The following is a 20,965-nucleotide window of genomic DNA, read 5'->3' as shown; positions in this document are numbered from 1 at the left end:
CCTCTCTCTCTCTCTCTCTCTCTCTCTCTCTCTCTCTCTCTCTCTCTCTCTGTCTGTCTGTCTGTCTGTCTGTCTGTCTGTCTGTCTCTCTCACTTGAATCTGTATCCGATTAATCCTTGGAATCGTGCGCTATTCATTTTCGCGTTATCTCGTTTTGTAGCAGAACCGATCGACATTTGGAAATATTTGTTTGCGCAAATTTACATCGACCCGAAAGCACTCATCAAAGTTGATTGATTATACAATGTTCTAGAAACTCGAAATAGAATCATAGAATCCTAGAATCGGCAAAAAACAGGCACAAATATTCGCTTTTGTAAAATTTATTTCTAAATAAATTCTACGCTTAATTTTTATTAACAAAAATCTCAAACATTCTTCAAATCTCGACATTTTATTTTCAATATTATTATCTTAAATACTCAAATAATATTAAAAATTTTATTGAAATTTGCCTCAAACTAAACGATAAATAAAATATTTCTTTCTTTCATTGTAAAATTTATTCCTCGATATGTTAAATAATTTTAATAACTTACAAAACGCGAAAATTATTATTGCTATATACCTTTTTGCTAATTGCGTAACAATACAAGTCTACGTTAATAAAAATAAAAATAAAAATTATGATTCCATAAACTTTTGATAGATTAAATCGAAAAAAAGTGGAGTGCATATGCAACGTAAAAAATGTACTTATGAAACAAAACATGAAGCAGTTATAAAGCGAAAAAGAAAGGACAATTTTATTACTTCGATAGCCGTGCCATCTTTGAATCGATTATACCGCCGTCGTTCGACAACACACGGAAAAGAGAATAGATATGCACCGATGCATATAAAAGTGATATACGATAGAGTGGCTCAGTAATAAAACAGAGACGAGCCCCGGTGCGGCGCATAAAAGGCACTCGGTATGTATATGCACATCCATGTGCGTATGCCTTTTATTTTTACGGTCTATCTACAGAAGCGAGAAACGATTAACACGCCGAAGAAGCTCGTACGCGCTGGCATGACGCACCGTCCGACACTTGCCGGAAATTGCGGCGCGATGACGGCTTTACGTTTCGTTTACCGAGTGCACGCATTTCGAGATGCATGTAATCGGACCGCGTTCGCGCCTCCTCGATAATTCAACCGCTTCACCGTGTTAAAAAGCCATACGGTCGATTTCCTGATCCTCGCCCGTTACATTCCTGCAGCGGATACCGCGGAAAGCCATCACGGAAACAGTAAGAAAGATAAGACCCGAGTTCTCGGTTAAACGACGACCTGCCCACAATGAGAAAAAATTATTCATTTTTCTAAATTAATTTAATTTTTTTTTATTTCTCTCAGTAAAAAATGTATATATTTAAGTCAAATTTATTATATTTAAATATTTAAATATTTATATTTTCCAATAAAAGAAATAAGGACAACTAAATTAAAGATAAGTAAATTTAATCAAATGTACCATATTTTGTATCAATATATCGTGCTCAATACCATCGTCGACGAGCTACGATAAGTCCCTTCGAAATCGAGGATTTCATGGAGGAAAGCATGTTTGAAACTTGTAAAAATAAAAATATTCTCATTCATCTCCTCTAGAATTCTCCTTTCCAAGAGGTTTCTTGCAATATTCTCCGCATCTTTCAATCTAAGCGGCATACCATTCTTCGGTGCGATATGAAATTGAAGATGACAATCTCTCTAAAGTATCATATAACTTCCTTAATACCTATCGCTATTTCCAATAAATTTTGTAGATACTCGTATATACTGGAAACAGGTACATCGAACGAGTCTATCGCGATGCATTGACGGATTCGTTATCTGCTGATGATGATGATTCACCGTCTTCGTAATTTCCCCGATTATAAATGGCTTGCCACCTTCGCCGCATTTCCAAGCTCACTGAATTACGAGTCGCAGTCATAAATTCTCATGTAAGATACTCGGCGTGCAGGTAGCATTTTCAAGGAATACGCCGATGAGAAACTAATAGGCAGTCGGCGCGGCACGCGGATTCAATCGTTTGGAAGTTAACCAGTAAGCGCGGAGAGTCCACGTCGCTCCTCTTGGATGAGAAACAGTCTCTCTCTCTCTCTTTCTTTCTCTCTCTCCCCAACAGGACGAAGACTGTAATCGATGGATTACGAGGAGCGTAAGCCGCAAGTCATGGGTGATACGCGCTATGCGCAAAAGAGAAATAAATGCCTATTCGCGATATCGGAAAAGAATTAAGAGGAATCGCGCGAAGAAAGAGATTCTAACGATCATAAAGTCCGCGCGTTCATTTCATACCTTGTGCTAAGGAAAATATATTCCCGCGATTGTGCGGCCGCAAGACTGAAGAACTGTGAAATCAGTTCAACGAATGTTTCGGGATAACCGCCAAATCGAAGGCTTAAAGCCGCACGAAATTTCGATACCGACAATAGCGACGATTAATGCGTACAGATTATGTCGGGACGTGATTACACGCTCGGAAATCCGCGGAAATGTGTTGAGTATAATTCCGTTGATAACCATTGAGAGGAACGATAATGGTAGGAAAGCGAATCGCGACAAAGCGGATGAGGAGTCAAACAGATTTTATGATACTTGCAACAATAAAAGATATATATAAAGGTAAAGTATGACGTATGCGTCAAATATCTCTTATTGTCTGTAATGCTAATCTCTCTAGGTTTTATGGGCACCAGAAAAGCGGCAGAAATATCGTAGAAATAATAATACATCGCTAAAATTAGCGAAATTATACTAATATCTTTTACAAGCATACAAATTTTACAAGCGTATGATATATCATATTAGAAAACTTATTTTTATTCTCCCTAGTCTAGCCAATTAACTTTAAGAATTCTCCAACGAAATACTAACTAAATTGTTAGATAATAAATGACAAAGGTCATGTTTGGCAAGATATTTTTAATCACTTTATACTGTTAAATTCATATTTTAATATCAAATTAGATCCAGTGTAAACTTTGTATTTTTAAACATTTATATAAATTGTCATTGCTCCATTCTAATATATTGTTAATTCAATTGAAACGATAAAGTTAAACAATTTAATTAAAAAAATGTATTAAATTAGACTCAAATTTAATTTATTATTTGCTACTGAGAGAAATGTTTTGTGTGACTTACAAAAACATTCTTACTTTTTAATTAAAACATTTAAATTTTGTTATTCTGATCAAATTTTGATCAGAGAATAACAAAATTTTTAAATTAAAAAGTAAGAAGAAAGATTTACAAATCACATATCATACAAAACATTTCTATCAGCATAAATATATACGTTAATATGGACGTTAGTTTATTTCTGACCATAGAATTCTGTTTGAAATGGCTTGATTTACATTTTGACATATGAATTAAAAATAACGAAATGTTATTTAATTGAAGGGATTAGATTACCATTGTTCCTTTAATATCTAACAGAGTAGTAATGCAAAAATGAAATCAAAGGCTCATTTTCAAATTGTCCGACAGCTAATTTTCAGAATACAATATTCGACACCTCTGACGAATATAATTATAAATTGCTTTATAATTCATTGAATAATTTTTATTTCTTAAAAATGTGAATTCAAGAATTTATTTTGTTTAAAAAATAAATTACCAGGAAAATTACTATACGAAAAAAACTATAGGTTGTCAAAGTATCCTCGTTCTATGGATTCAAAATGATCGCTCGTTTTTGCCACTTCAACATGATACTTCTGACCGAACGCAGTTCACCATCGCAGGATGAGAAAAGTTGACGCGAAGTCACCCGAGTCACTTTTACAGAATCCGCAAGCGGGCTCGCTGCCCGCCGGGTATACGATTACAGGCCGACATTTGAAGTGGACGGAGCGACAGCAGTGACTCCGTCCATTCTCCGCGTGATGATTTACGTGTAACGTGCCACCAACAGAGAGCCAGGTGGTCGGAATGCCACGCGAATGCGTAACACGATAACCCCGGCGGCATAAGTGCGGCACGATGTCAACGATGAACGTGGCCAACAACGCGACGCGACCCACCTGATAACGTTCCGCTACCATTAGTTTACCGCGCGTTGTAATAACATGTGCATCGTCGCGCGCGCTCGTAAACTGTGTCGGTTTTCGCGGCGTGCTTGGTACCATCCAATGACGCTCTGTTATGTAATACTACCAAGCTACGTACGTAAAGTTGACCCATTCCGAGCTGAAAACTTGATCATAACAGTCAATATTCACCTAACAATTTTCTCGGTATGTTTGATAATTTACTCTCAACGTTCAGTTGAATGCAGGAATTTAAATTTTTAGAAAAAAAAAGAAAAAGATAATGTAATCTTTCTAAAAATCTCATCTCATGTGACTGTTCATTTATTTAAAACTATTCAATTATTAAAATCTGCTACTTAAATCATCACGAACAATTAAATATGATAAATTCTAAAAACAGATTTTTAATTCTGTAAAAAGCTTTTATAATTTGCATCTACTGGTTCTTTAAATTCGATATTCGCAAAAAAGAAACCTATTTGCCGAGATATTAACGGATTATTCTTACTTAATATTAATTAAAATTAAAAATTAACAATCTTATTTAATATTAATTAAAATACGTCTGGTTTAAATAGGTTCCAACAGTAATTCAACACTGAACTTAAAATCATTGAATTGGATATTCTTCACATTGTTATTTTTCACATTGTAAATTCCACGATGAAAGGAAGTACCTAAGCCGCTTAATTCGATATTTCTCAACAATTGTTCCATTTGTACGCCTAGCATTTGTATTAATATGAACGTTCTAACCCACTTATCTGCAATTATAACAAACTAAACTGATTATAATATCTTGTTATTATCTTGTATTCGATAATGCGCTAATGTACTATCAAGATAAACTTCGAGATGTGGATATTAGATACAGTCTTGGCCAAAAGTGCTAAAACTCTTCAATAAATCTCAACAAAAACGAAATAGTCGACATTATAAATAAAAAAAACACCTAATCTTTTTTTAAAAATAATTGCATCGCGTTTTAATGTTTTTATTTGTTAGTCAATACGAAATTTCATTATATACCTTTTGATTTGTAAAATAAAATATCTCGACTTAATGCAATTTCAAGCTACAAAGTTACTTCTAGCCGTGGCTGTATACCTACCGACTTGCAGCGAATACTTGCAGTGCAATGTTAACCGTGGTCGATCTACTTAATCCGACGGCATTCTATTCGATAGTATATCGACGGGAGTAGTACGCGATCAAGAAGTAAAACGGGCAGGAATTACGGCTTTGACGGCTCCATTGATGAATCGTTAAAACTTTTCAATACTGTTAGACGAACCTTATTTTTACAAACCGCGTGAAACAACAGCGTTTCCGCCTCTTGGGAAAAAAAATGTTAAAACCCGATACTTTTTCTACCGCGGGCCGAGGCTCATCGAACGAATTTCGACGAATGAACGTGCCCGTTAAATTCGCGATTTATGCCAGCAGCGGTGCGGTGGCAATAAATTCTACGCAAAATCCCCGGGTAGAAGTTTTCCCCCGGAGAAATAACACATTTGCGAGGAGTCAGCGAAAAAGCTGAAAGTTACAGCAGGTCTACACTTTAACTCGGTACAGTTAATTTATTTAACAGTCTAGTAAACGTGTAACGGTAATTAACACACTACGTGAACGAGCATTGGTAGTAATTAACAAATGTCTGAATAATGTCTATTTGAATATCTTAATATTAGAGTTAATAAATGAGCAAAAGATGTTATGAGTGTTTGTTATGAGTATTTTCTTTTAGCAATTTTTCTTTTAACTATCGAAATTTTTACCAAGTAAAACAGAATGAGAACAGTCGTCCAAAATTCAACTTTTGACTCGCAATTATGTTTAAAGAAAAACATAACGGCATCCAAAGTTGTAAAATAGAATTAGAGAATACTCGCCGATTATTTTATGGAGGTTAAGCACTTCTTTCGCCACCGCCGCTTTGAGATTCTTACCCAAACACCGCGTACTTATCACTCTTATAACAATTGCCGCTCGTTACAGAAGGAAGTTTTCTTGCTTATATTTCGATTGCGGTGCGCTTATGTATGAGTTGTCTCGTGCGTAAATTTGCCGGACCTTTCGCATATTTATCGAAAGCAATTTATATGAATTAAACTTAATTTCAAAAAGATTAGATTACGTAATCTCTCGTGAAAAAATAAATCGCGATTGTGATTTGCGGCAACGCACTTTTTTACATTTCGCGGACAATAATGGATATAATGAATATTTATGATTCGAATATATCATCCAACCTAACAATAGTTATTCAAATAATTACTCAGAATAACTAATGGATATCAATTATTCGCGAGTAATGCCCGAAGCGAACGTTGTAGTATTACGGAACATACATACTAAAATACATGAGAATATAAAGTTTGCGCGTCCATCCATTATTAAATTGAAACGTAAAATAATGTTATACCTTGACGAGAAATATTATCGACTACTAGATAAAAAACATTAAAAATCAGAAATTAATTGTCTTTAGAAATCATATCTTAGTGTAACATCTTATAAATTATAAAGCACTCTACTATACTCTATCGAGCAATCGTTCCTTCGTCCGCGCGGCGAGGATGCTTTCATTCCGTATTAATAGTCATAATTAAGAGCAACCGTACGGGCGGTAGAACGTCGACGATGTTCTTCCAGGCATATTCTGCCGGTGATACACGCGACAAGGTCACGTATGCAAAGTTCAGGCCATTATGACGCTCGTATTCAAATGCAAATTGGTTGGAAATGGCGCGTCTCTTAAAATATACTTACGACTCGCGAATGCGTCGTCGAGATACGATTCTCTATTTTTCTCTCTTTCCCTCCTTTCGCGAATGAGCGAGTGAACGAAGGAGCACTAACGAGTACAGAAGGTGCCAATGCGGTGATACAAAGCGTGCGTGATTATGACCGAGAATGAAAAACAGCAAGACTATGCGGTGCAACGTCGGTGAGTTTCGCGAGCGTCTTAATGACAGGCCGCATAATTAGCGAGAAACTATGCCAGCGCGCTGTGAAACTCTGACTAACGATCCTCAAACGATCTCTCGGCGTGTAAGCATACGTACGAATTTCGTTTCTCTTTCAAAAAAAAAAATTTATTATGTGCAGAAAAATGATGAAAATTTCAAGATTACTAATTCCTTCCCCTCGGTAAAAATATATGTGTCAATTAATAAAATAATTAGGAATTATCTAGTTTTATTTATACTTGTATACGTATCTGATTAAAATAGTAATTGATTTTTATTATTAAATTAAAAGATTATAAAAAGAAAAAGTTAATATAAATAATTTAAGACAACAAAATAATAATTCGTATAATTAATTTAATAATTGCAGAATTAGAGAATAAAATTTTGATCAAGATTTTCAAAAATAAATCATAAATAAGAGAGAAATTAAATTCCACAGAGATAATATGCAACAAAAGTCAAAATATATGATAACTGCCATGCAATAATATTAAAATATAGTACAAAATTATATACTTATATATATGTAATGAAATATAAATGCTGATCAACTATCACTGAATTTCACTGGAAAATTACATGGATGAAGCAGAAAATAATTATATGCCACAGGAACAAAATGTTTAAAATTCTCCGCGTTAATTCCACTTTTACATAATGATATAAATTAATGATATAAATTATATTCATCTTATATAATTGTCCTCTTATGTTGTGACATTAAATTTATACTTGTCTTTAATGTGCGTTGTTCATACAACATCGTGTACAATCTAAAATATTGTACAGATATCATAAAGAATGTTTTAATAAAAAAATACCATAAAGAATATTTTAATACAAAACGCCAAGTATGATAATTAAATGATCAGTGGCTGAAAAATAAATTAGAATCAACATACATATGTTACAATATATAATGTACATATATAACTAACATATTGATATATGTCAATAAATTAATCTGAATTGTTTTTCGCGTATAAATTTAAATCATATATTAGCATCGGGGTTTCATCATCTTGTTTATTTAAATCTACGATGTTGCACAAACGACTGTATCGCGCTGCGTGCAACAGAAAATACAAGTCGCGATGGACGCATCTTAATCTGCTCCCTGAATAATTCGATACATCGTGTGGTACTTTTTCATGAATTTTTTCACGAGGGAACTCGAATTAATAGATAGCAGCACGGCTCTGTATTCGTCATGCAATAACAAGCGTGAATTGCAAGAATGGAATCTTATGGTTAGTCATTTGCAAACTTCGACGCCACGTTCGATCAATTCGTTCAATTGACTCCTCTTCAGAAGAATCTGTCGTAGACATTGGCATACCGGTTCCGTATTCCTGATGTCTTTCTTTCCTTTTTCTTTCCGATCATGATTGACGTCCCTAATCTCAACCGGTATAATGATTCATCACGAGCAACGGCGCGTACGATAAGACAGACGGATTACATCGCGTATACACACATACACGCACAGACATCGACGATAGCTAATTCAATCGACACAGCATGCCGCAGGCTGTTAAGCAAAGCGTCGAACGGCTAATGAGATGTCATTGATTACGAACACTCATTTGGCACGAGACAAGAGATTCTGATCATAAGCGTGACCTAAATTGTCTAACTTATTTATCTCTCTTAGCTGTCTCTTATCTCCAACAAAAAATTTGAATAGAAAAATTTTTAAGTTTTTAGAATAATTTTAATATTACAATATTTCAACTTAATATCGTTTATATTTAAAAAGAAAATTAAATAATATAATTAAATAAAAGAGGAAACTTTTCTCCTTCAGTTTCTCTTAAATCAAAGAATAAATTATAAAAATATATTTGCCTAGCATAAAGGAATTTCCGCATTTTTCTTTCCCTTTTACTATCAAGGTTTGAGAGATCCAATGGAATTCCTCTAGTCTTTAAAGACAGAGATTCACAATACTTGCAGCAACAAGTAAATCATAAGAATCAACACTATCATAAGGATCGATGACAAAAAGAGGTGCGGTAGAACTTGATGTGTGAAGAGCCAATGTTAACAGCACCAGGGAGTGGATATACGGGCGAATTACCAACCCACACGCAAACCAACCAAGGGGCCATTACTCAATTCCGAGATAAGGAAGAAGAGATTGTCGGATTACATTCGCCGCCGTCGAATGACGGTCTAGCGTCGGTCAAGTGCATAAACCGATTCCCGGGGAAAACCGAGAGAATCAGTGCGTTCGCTAATGTGGAGGCGTCGAAGGCGGCGATGTAAAACCGCCGGCGATGAAGTCGGCAGGACTTCTCGAGGAATTACGACGCGTAAACGGCACTTGAATAGATAATATCGTACCACCCACGACGAGAGATCGCAATTGTATAATCGTCACGGAAAGACATTTCTAAAAAAAAGTAATTAACCAGGAATCTTGCTTGCACTTAAGAACTCTTTGCAATGCCTTGCATTGCAAAGGGATATTACGTTACGAGTTTTAAAATCCATATTTCAGTCATGATCGATAAAAAGTAGCATCAATATCGAGAATCACTGCTTGAAATGGCTAATTTATATCCTAGTAATACTTGATGTTTTCATGTTTAATTCTGGCCGTTCGTTTAATATTTATGTTACTTTAAGCGTTATGTTTATGCTGTAATGTCGAGCGATCGTGACTTAAGTGTTTTATATCATTATTCCTGTCGGGGATATTAAATCGCCGTTCGTGTGATAAATCAGCTCGCCAACGGGATACGTATAATCTTAAATACGTATCAAACTCTGTTACCGTACTTACCATAAGTCAAACTCGTTATAATACGCGCTACGTCATGCGGTTCAGTACATTTCGTCGTGTAACGAGCGGAAAGCAAAATTGCCGTCTCAGTAATTTTCATCTGAATAAACGAGTAAATTGAATGCCCTGCGTTATTTTCACTCAACCTCCATTCGCTCGTGAGAAAAAGAAAGATGAACGAATAAGAAACGCATGGGGGAGATGATTGAGTTATCGTTATCTTTGCGTGACTTCGTTCGCAAGTGAATTGATGTTCGCGGTCCAAAAGAAAAAGAAGTAGAATATGCGGTAGCTCAATTTTTGCCCTTCAAAATTAATTTTCCATTCAGGAAAATTACAGCCAACTTTAACGAATGTAATGGATTACAGAAAGAGAAGACAATATTTGTGATGGATTAATTGATAGAAAGAAAATATCAGAAGTATATTGCATTGTTCGTCAAACAAAAATTAAGAGAGTGCCACTTGCTCAAATTCCGTACAATTTTAAATTTATTTTAAATTAAATTAAATTTTCTTCCTTACTTATAATTATTGTTCAAATAGGTCTAAAATTATGTTTAAATAACAATGAGAAATTTTTCATATACCTATAAATTATTTGTCGCATATCTCTCATCATCTAAAATAATAAAAGTTTGTAATACATTATATTACTTTTTAAAAAAGATATTTATGATATTATATTTTATTTTGTATAATTTATTATAATATTTGTAAACGGGACTCAATGAAAGTAGTAATCACGAATAAATTAAAGATGTTTTTATTGATTCTTCCAAACAGATTCGAGTTAGTGCAACACAGCACTATGGGCGACGTTGGTAAGTCGGCTTAGTTGATCAGTCTATTACGACAAAGCGGAGCCGAGTATCGGTGTGTGTATGTGTATATGGTGTGTTATATCGTTGCATTATCACAATACATTATTAACGTCAATTGACGATAAGTGAAATAAATACATAAAGGAGAAGCAGGAGGAAGAGAGAATCAAAAAACAATCGACGGCCGACATGGGGAACAAAAAAAGAAACGGTACAAAGAAAAAAAAATTAGGATCATTAAAACCGCGCTCCTTCCATTTCGGCTGTTTTCGAGTCTCTCCCTCTGTCTTCGTCAGAGATCAAATCAAACGGAAAGCACGATTTCTGAAGCAATCACATTGGACGGGCAATCGGGAAAGGCAAAATCATCAAAGCCAAGAAAATCCTGGCTAGAAAAATACGAAACAAACACATGTCGATGTGACCCAGCGAGTCCATTATCTAACGCTTTTTTTACGTTTCTAGAGCTCTTGAATTTTACTATAAACGCATAGTAAACTAAATCATATGATTTCGTAAGAGAAACGAAAAAAATATGGTTTTTTTTTTACAGATTCTTCTAATGTCAGAAATTAAAATTCTGAAAACCATAAGATATGTCGATCAAGTGTTTCGCTGTCATACGTTTCTCATCAATATTTTCACATTTTCCATCCTTTTTTAAATCCCTTCCATGTTCCTCGTTTGTCTAATATTTGCTGTGGCTTTTTTTTTCCTAATATTTGCCAGTTTTTCGTCCTCGTATTTTGCAATCATTCGGTAAATATAAATAAAAAGCTAAATATTTAGAACAATAATGTAAATACAACAATAATTTAAAAAAAAGAAATCTCTTTTGCTCTTTCTTTTTTTCGCGTACATCGCGATTTCCGTCGGTCAACAGGTAGTGAGGATTCCGTTCGAGAGCATCTTCGATGACGTTGGGATTGTTTTTCAAAAACACGACTATACGCATCGTTCTTTTTCTGTCTTTTGTTTATTTGTCAATTCTCACTTCTCTGCCGCGACATTCGCGTAAGCGTCTTAACAAATTTTTTATGCGCTTAGAGAAACGGTAAATAAATTAGGTCACCGATGCATCGCCAGAAAACTGTTCGTAACAGGTTCCGCAGCTAAATCAGCAGACGTTTACCATTCCTATCTGTCGAAAAACACTTGAATCTTCCCGGACTAAAGTCGCCATTCATTGCATAGAGGTACATAAAACAAATGCGCTGTATTATCTCTTCGTTATTTCTCAAATAAAATTTTACGATCGCTGCATTGTTCGTCATCCGAGAACGTGGATGCGTTATAGAAGCTGCATACTTCTCACAATAATGTAATGCGCAAAAACGTATTATAAGTTACGCTGTTGAGTAATCAAGAAAGATTGTCTAAACCAAAGTTATACACTTCGGTTTAACGAAAGAAATCTGTGCAAAAAACATCAGCAAAAGCGACAATTTGTTGGCAATGAATAAGTGCAATACGTATAAGACATGACGTTTTTCCTTTCATTCAAATTTACTAGACAACTCGGGCATATTTATTAAAAATCCTAGATAAGAAAGGCCTTTAAGAAAGGCCGTTTATATGTATAAATACGAACATTTTTACGACTTAGTCTTAAAATAGGCTCGGCCTGTAGTCGCTCGTGAATCAGTCCCAAGAGTGTTTTACTTTTCCTGCCGTACGTTACGTCCGATAAACTCAAATAGCGCATTTATGCAGCAACCGAAAATACGTCGATACAACAGCGTCGACAAACATCGCACGCAATCGGACAAAACATAAACGAACATTTGCGAATGGCAGGCCTTTTTCTTCAGATGCGATTTGTAGGAAGAAAAATCAACGACGATGTTATTAAAGGAGTTTCTCTCTCTCTCTCTCTCTCTCTCTCTCTCTCTCTCTCTCTCTCTCACTCACTCTTGCAAGCTTTCTCTTTTCTCTTTCGCATGCAATTTCCTCGTGTACGCATTGCACGATTATGTATCGATGCTTGGCGCACGCTCCGTCTTAACAAGGAACCAAGAACAATATTTATCTGTCGCCACTCAGCAATAAAACTTGCCACGCAAAGTGCGACTAATCGGCAGGAAAGCAATATTGCTAATATCATTCTTCGTGTTCGCTCGGAAAACATACGCTCACCACGTCAAACTCGGCACAAAGCGCACACCCGTTATAACCCAAACGAACGTCGTCGTTGTCGTCATTGTCGAATTTTTATGGCCTGCCCTTCGTATACCCAGCACCGCGAACGTACTGAATACTAACAAGATTTCATCGGTTTCCTCCTAGTTTAATCCGCATGCGCTTCTTTTTGGAGAAACGGCTATATATAAATATTCATGAATAATTCCACCGCGTTATATATCTCGGAAAAGTGGAACGCCAAACCTGTGTCTCTCCGATTGCGGTTTGCATTTGTAATATATACATAGCTATTTAGTAACTGCGCGTTTTGTAATTGTAACGAAAAACAATGCGGTATTCTTTCGAACTTCTCTTTTTTTTAGCACGAACGAAAAAAATACTTCCATTATTCTATTATTTGTGAATATGTATTCATCTTCTTCCGTTTCTCCAAAACGAAACATGTATCAACGCAAAAACACCCATTCAAAATATCCACCCATTGTATTCCCCAATCATATCTCGTCATCGTCGTCGTATTTTTCCATCGCATGCTCCGAAATCGTGACAACAAAACGCAGTTTCTTCTATACACATATAGACAACGGAGATAATAATCTAAATGGATTGCCTTAGATTCTAGACTTATCTAACGATAGGTGGTTTGCTGAGTTTGTCGTGTGCATGTGTGTATGTATATCCTATGTATATCCTATGTGGCGTATAATGACGCTGGGTGGCTCTGTGGTACGTGTCTTGTCAGTTTAGCTGACGTATAATGTCGCAGGGAAACGGGTACAGGTGGTATAGTTTTCGTATAACGCATACAAAACGACGTAGGATTCACAGGATTCGTCGCGCAACCTCAGTCCTTTCGACTGAGGCTCTCTTGATCATCGAGCGCAGATTTACAGAAGAACAAGTCGACCTATCACGACGCGGCTTGCAATAGACACGGCATATCTGTGTGTACGTACGTACGTGTGTGTGTGTGTGTGTGTGCGTGCGCGCGCGCGCATGTGTGTCTGTGTGTGTGTGTGTGTGTGTGTGTGTTAAGTGACCGACCGACTCGCTTCTACGTTTACTCACTTCTACGCTCTGTGTAAATCTGCGCGATGGCCTTTCGCTAATGTAGATATATAGTATATCTCGGGATATAGTATATCTTTAGAACGCCTGAATCCTGCCGCGTAATTCTTTGCCGCGCCTTCCACCCTCGAGCGCTTCGACCCGTCACATCTCGATCGCCGTGATAATCGGTCCGTGGCGGTGATCAATCGATTATAACATTACCGGAAAAAATTGACAAAAAGTTATTTAACGAATTAACGATGAGATTCTTCATCGTAGTTTTTATAACTATAGTTAAAATCTCTATCAATATCAGAATCCTGACTTGTTCAAATTTATTTAGGCAGTATGTTGAGTACCAATGACATTTCATTAATGAGATGAAAAAAAGAAAGTCTAAATATCAAACATCGCAAGGTTTCATTTGGAACGGAATTAATTAACGTTAACTGTAATTTGTTTAGAGGTAGATTTGAGAATGAAGAGAGAGAGAGAGAGAGAATAATGCAAACTTCAAGCTACCGATCGTCAATTCTGGACGAGTTGGACATCGCATAACGGAACGCGTGACAATATCTTGCCATCCGATTCCAGCGGGTCGAGGCGAAATGACGGCAACGATAGTTCCACTTGATTGTATTGATATTGTACAAATCAATAACGCGTTTATCTGGTCCGCTTGCCGTTATTTAGCAGACACAACGGTAAACGACGTGCATGAGAGGGAGATAGAGGGAAAAGCGAAACAATGTTACGAACTCGGTGAGCTAGCTGCTCGATTATCGGTGCTCGATTCCGAGGCTGAACCGTTGCATCGAATTATCCGATAAAACGCGGCGATAGTGCGCGATTAAACGCAGTTACCAGTAGAGACGGTAGCTCCTTTCACGCGAGGCGAGCCCCTTTCGCGGGAAGAAGAAGATGATGATGATGAAGATTCTCTCTCCCGCCGGGGGAACAGTTCGACCTACTATCACGCGCGATCGGGCGCGAAGGGAGAAGCGAGATAGAAGGCGCAGACGTCGATTACGATCGGCGGAAGCGGTGGTGGCGGCCAGCAATGGACCGGACTGTTCATCGTTCTTCCGATTAATTGCTATGTTACGTTTTAAACGGTCACGTCGCCGCTACTCGTCTTGAGTTGGCGGTGATGATGGTGATGGTGGTGGTGGTGATGGTGATGGTAGTGGTAGTGGTGGTAGCGGCGGCAACGACTACGGCGAGAAAAAGCCGGCGTATATCGCAATCACGCGAACGTGTTGGTGCGTTGTCGGACGAGACATGCGTTCACGTGTAAATATACATCTTAACCCTCGTGATTAACCCCTTGCGGCTAATACGGCGGTCAAAACTACTTTTCCCGGACGCGCCTTAGAAGCACTGCACGCGACGTCTCGCGTTTCCATCATGAATGGCGCGATGCGTAATCGAGAATATCTAAATGTTAAAGTTAGTTCGCGTTAAGAACAAATTCGATTGACGATTTAGCATTTTTAAAACTGTTACTCATCAGTAAGCCGCAAAACGGCAAAAGGACTTACTAAATTCTTTGGAGTGTATCTTACTCCAAAGAATGTAGAGAAGAGAATGTCAAAATACGCATGGATCGTTATTTTGCAAATCGATGGACATCGAGGAAAAATAGCCGCTGTCTGATTACGCGTGAAGCGATAGTTTAGTATTCTACGCATCGATCTCGGGTCGAAACCAAGACACAATGGAGTATAAGAATTGGGCGTGGGATCGCGGAATGAGATAGAATAAATTCATGATAAGATAATCATTGTGTAGGGGCAATCGATCGGAAAACAGATATGGTCGAAGCATAAGAAAGATGAGTGGTCCCACGTCTACAGAAGGGCACAGTAAAGGCATTCCGATATTCCGATTGGTAATACATAAAATATCAGGAACGTTATACATTTTATTCCTTGTCTCTTCCGCCTTATTCCTATACGTTCATTGTTTCTTGGCTCACAGACTTCTTTTACATATAATCTCTCGCCGTAGGTCGTACCACGAATAAACGTTGAAAAATAAGAGATAATATTAATTTTAACATAGAGTCGTGCGTAATTGACGATTAAAATAAGATTAAATATCTAAATATTTTCTATTGATAGGTATTTATAAATCAACAGAATTAATCGACTAGTGCCCTCCAATTCGTCAGTGCAAATAGAAACATTGAATGGATCGATTGCACGAATCTACGAATTGATTTTGAAAACTACGGACCGTGTTTTAAAAATACGGAGCGTGCTATTATTCTCTGGTGATTTTTCTCAATAGCATTTAGTTCAATTAACGTTCCGTCACCTCCGGATCTCCGAGCGAGTACTCTTGCGCGTGTCAGAGAGAACAAAAACACTTATAAAAATACGAAGAAAGTACCGATTTAACCGATCATCGTGTCACAACCTACTACAAGGAAAATTCATTAAAAAGCTAAAAGAGACCCGACAGCACGGTCACGTGTATTAGTACAGTGCGCTCCGGTGTATACATGTATACACACACACACACACACGCGCGCGCGCGCGCGCGCACGCACGCACGCAAGTGCACGCTCTTCCGATCCCGTAAGACTAACACGCTCGCGACAAGGCTGATCGACACCATTTCTCGGTTGCTGAAGTCATTTCACTTCGCTGAACGTGGAACATCAGATGGAGTGTCGATGCGATGGTGAGTCGCGTGCGGCATTGCGTGCACGCGCGTCACGTCACGTCACGTATACTACGAACACCGTTAGCGGTGAGAAGCCCCTCCTCGTTGTCGTCTTTGACGCCGTCTTGTTGTGAGGCTTAGCGGCACCGTTGTTCGCACGGGGACGCTTGGCTCTGACCCCCTTGAGATCCCGGACCACACGTAAGAGCGACCACCGTAAGACTAAGGCGAACGTCAATCGAATCGTTTGCGCATGACGAGCGACCAGATTAACATCGTCCGTATTTCTCTCTCGTGTCACTTCGTTTCGGAATGGGATCAAATAGCTCATCGTCAACACCACTCCCCACGCACTCTCCTCTTCTTTTTCTCCACGGATTCTACTGCCGTTGGGCATTCGCCGTTTTGCTCTCACTTCACACTCCACCGGGCGAGTCCGCGCGACCGCAAGCGCTCGGGAATATCTTCGATTAGATAACGACAACCCATCACTCCTCCGCCTGCAGCAACGTACGGAAATCTTGCTGCAACTTCGATTCGTGGTAACTCCATATATCGCTGAAGTTATCGTCTCCGTTGTCGTCGTCATCAACCTCCCCGGTGAAACTCGACGACGACTTGTCTTCCTCGGCGAGACGTTCAGCGGGCGATGGCGACGAGTAGAACTTGATCTCCAGATCCCGATGACCGTTGGGCGACGTAATGATTTCCGTAGATACCTCCAGACCTTTCGGAGACGCGATGGATCCACCACCGGCATTCGGACCCACCGCATTCGCGTTCGCTGGTGAACTTGCTGGCGCGCTACCGATGCTGTCGCCACGCCAAAGAGCTCGTTTGTGTTTCCCACTTTCAGACTGGCCCCCTCGATCGCCGATAACACCGACGTCCTTCGTCGGCGCAGTGATCTCCTCGCCGTAACTGAAGTAACTCGTCGGATCGCTCCAGCTACGCCTCAACACTACACCACCGGGCCCGGCGACAGGCCCTGTGTCCCTATTGTCGTCGTGCAATCGAGAGTGCTCGTCGAACAATCTGTCGAGCGCACGTTCCTGAAGATTCGTACACGGCGACGTCAAAAACAGCGGTATTTGGCCGAAATGACTGCGACAATACTCAACACCGGACGACGACGGCGGTGGCGGTGGTGGTGGCAACGTCGTCGTCAGGAACGGCGAGTACCCGTTCCGATCGACGTCCCAAATCAAACCGGCAGGATCGCAGTATCGACATTGACACGGGCCCAAACCGTCCCCTCTGGCAACGATCTCGCAGGATTCTCCCGCGTATTCATGAACGTAACGTCGCGACAGGTTACCGTTATCGTTGGCGTGATGATGCCGGTAGCCCTTGGGCGGCGCCGTGGCACGAATCGGCGCCGCGATCACGTTACGGTTGTCGTCTAACACTTTCACTTGCACATGATGCCGGTGGTGCGCGTACCGTTGCTGCCTAATGTCCGCCATCTCTGTCTGCATCGACGGCGCTCTACAGCCGCCGTAGATATTCTCACGATGGCTGACCGGTGGCCTCCGGTAGTTCCTGAGATGCGGCGTGACCGCTTCATAGATTCTTGGTTCGTAACAAGTCGGTGCGTACGATTTTACACCGATGACGCTGGATTGTTCCCCGGCTACGACACCGCAACCAGCAGGCTGTTGCCGCTGCGCCTGCGGCTCCTCCGATTTAGCTGCGTCGACACCACTCGCGACAACGTTGTTCGGCGGTTTACGATCCTTCTTTCTGCGCTTGCGAGGCTTGATGATGCGAGGCAAACTGTTCTCCGAGTTGTTCGAGCCGGAGCTCTCGTCGCTCGCGATACTCAGCGAATCGATGTTCGCGATATTCGAGGAACCAGTGTTTTCTTTTGCCGTTGCGGAAGAACAGTCGGCGTTCGTCGCCGCTGTTTTGGAATTCGAAGATACCGTCGTCGGTGATTTCTTGGCGATAGCCTCCATCGATTTTTGAGGTGAGATTCGCGATGCCGGACACCTCGTCGAGCCGTTCACGTTGCTCGTCATGGACGGGTTCGCGTTATTATTATGAACGTAATTACCGGCGATGTTGCCGCAGGATGGCGTATTAGTGATACCATTAGAATTACCACTGTTATTGCTGTTATTACTGTGCACTTTGCCACGATTGTAAAATCGTCCGGCCAGAATCAGGGGTGCGCCCTGCGTATGAATCGCCAACCTTGACAGAGGACTTTTATGTAGATGACCGCCCGGTGGCACTTGCTGCTGATCAGTGCACGTCTGCTGCTGTTGCTGTTGCTGCTGTTGTTGACCGAGCGACGGTGATGAGCGTTGATTACACCTGCGCGGACTCGACGTCATTGATATCAACGGCGCACCCGTCCAGCCGCCCGGACCGCCGTATTGCACCTGACATTGTTGCTGATCGGCCAGCCCGGGGTAACTCTGCCCTCCATTATAGCTGCCGCGCGTCTTGCCGCCGCGTACCGTTGCTGATTGTTCCTGCTTTCGGCAAACGGTCACGGGCTTGCCGTGCAGTCCGGCGCGCACGTTGGACGAGATTAGACAACTGCCGATGTAACGCTCCACTTCCAGGGCGCCCTGGGAGGCCGGGCTCATCTTACAATATCCGCGGACCGCGCCACCAATGCTATGCGATCACGATAATCTTCAACAATGCGGAATAAATACGATACACCTGCACTCGAGCACTATCAACTCCGTTCAGATTCTCTTCCTACTTGTCGTGACACATTACTCCATTGATTCTGATCCTTAAGCGGATAAGGATAGTCACAAACTAGCCCATATTCATAATAAACTTTGACAACGATGGCTGGAGCAATCAAGTTCGGCACAAGACCGCAACGTATTCCGTAGATCAAAAGTAGGCCGGGAAGAGAGACGGTCGCGGTGATGTGTTAAAGGAGCATAAACTTATGACCCTTCACCGAGAACGACCGAACGAGACCGCGGCCGAAACGACACTGAAGCTGGTGGTGCTGGCCGGAGCAACGTTACACCGTTCTCGGTCCTCTGCGACGTGGAGGTCTCCCTACCCGTTCTCGATGCTACCACCACCACCACCACCACGAGCATCGGACTCCCTCCCTTGCCGTCGATGGCACTATCTCCCACTCCTTACCTTCTTTCGATATGACGCCGCGCACAGCGAGTATATACAACGCGCGGCACTGTGTCGTATCCTTCCGGCAAACGACGACGCTGTCACAATTCGGCGAGAGGATCTTAGGAGAAAGCTAAGAAAGCGAGGGAGGGAGAGTGGGAACGAGACAAGTCGGAGAGCATCGTCGTCTACCCGTCGCAACGCTGACTGACAAAGATGAATTTACCTGCCTACCTGCCTGCCCGATGCTTATCCGGGTTTCATATACCCTGACTTAGCATAAATTTCATAAACAAATCCTGGACAAAACCTGCTTTCTCCATCTCTCTTCCCCCTCCCCCTCCCCCCCCCTCTCACTCTCTCTCTTTCTCTCTCTCCTCTTGTGCTTGCTGCAGCGTGAAATATGAGTGAATTTAAAACGGTAGATTACAAAGAGGGAAAGAAGAATTTTATGGCTTTCTGATCTTATTTTCAAGCGGATAAAGTTTAATCAAATTCCCATGGAATGTATAAAATAAAAAAAATTTTGATAGATTTTCTCTTTAAATTAAAAAAATTACCAGCTTTTTATCGTGGATTATTGGATAGAAAACGTAAATTTAGAAAGAGGCAAGGAAAATGATGTAATCTCGTAGAAATATCAAAAAAGAAGCGATTAGTCCGAGCATTTTAACATTCCATAGACCTGCGAGCAATTACATAATTCTTCAATATCAAGACTATTTTTATGTGATACAATAATGTACATCATGCGTTCCACCGATATCACCTTCACTTATACAATGAATCATAAGAGAAAAATGGAGTAACGATCATGTCGATGATTCATCGAGCGATAAGTCGCTCGTTTAAAATGCACTCCGCTTAAAATATCCGTGGTAATAACTCTTCGCATGCAAAACATCGGCTATCGAAGGACGTTTTTTATTTTACGCCAGTTTTAAATAGTTCACGTCAAACAGGTCGGACTAATAGCATGACGTAACTTCAGTTCTCAGGAAAATTACGCAACCCATGTTTTGTCGCGCAATAGCGTTAAATAACTTAACAACATATCATTATATGTCACTTTTTTAAATATAAATAATTATCTAAAGTGACTTATCTAAGTTAAAAAATGTGCAAATAAATTGTTTGCTTTGAACGAGATTCAAGTCAAATATTCGAATATTTTAAATAAAAGTGAAGTAAATTAGGCGCGTTCGGAATTTGACATATGTCACTTTCAAAACAATCGGCTATCGATTTACTGAAAATCTCGTAACTTAGGTCGTTCTTAACCCGAGGAACGAAATCGGCTATACATTCTCGGTGTCAGAGCGAACTAACCGACTACTGTCAGCCGCGAGGCAGTCGAGAGCGGAGAGAGTGCGGAA

General features: G+C 40.0%; 2 protein-coding genes across 2 annotated transcripts in view; both read right to left on the bottom strand.

The window, feature by feature from the left end:
* The window catches only part of LOC108690970 (CCR4-NOT transcription complex subunit 6-like), a 518,522-nt gene that overhangs the window by 431,061 nt on the left and 66,496 nt on the right, over positions 1–20,965 (bottom strand). The window lies entirely within an intron of this gene.
* Positions 10,549–19,488, bottom strand: LOC108690966. Its single transcript, XM_018198524.1, has one exon. It carries the CDS (start codon positions 19,079–19,081, stop codon positions 16,973–16,975), a length of 2,109 nt encoding a protein of 702 aa, XP_018054013.1. The 5' UTR covers positions 19,082–19,488; the 3' UTR covers positions 10,549–16,972.

Source organism: Atta colombica, unplaced genomic scaffold (assembly GCF_001594045.1).
Source record: "Atta colombica isolate Treedump-2 unplaced genomic scaffold, Acol1.0 scaffold38, whole genome shotgun sequence".
Classification (NCBI taxonomy): domain Eukaryota; kingdom Metazoa; phylum Arthropoda; class Insecta; order Hymenoptera; family Formicidae; genus Atta; species Atta colombica.
Note: the sequence above shows the minus strand (reverse complement) of the source record. Positions and strands in the feature narration are given on the sequence as shown.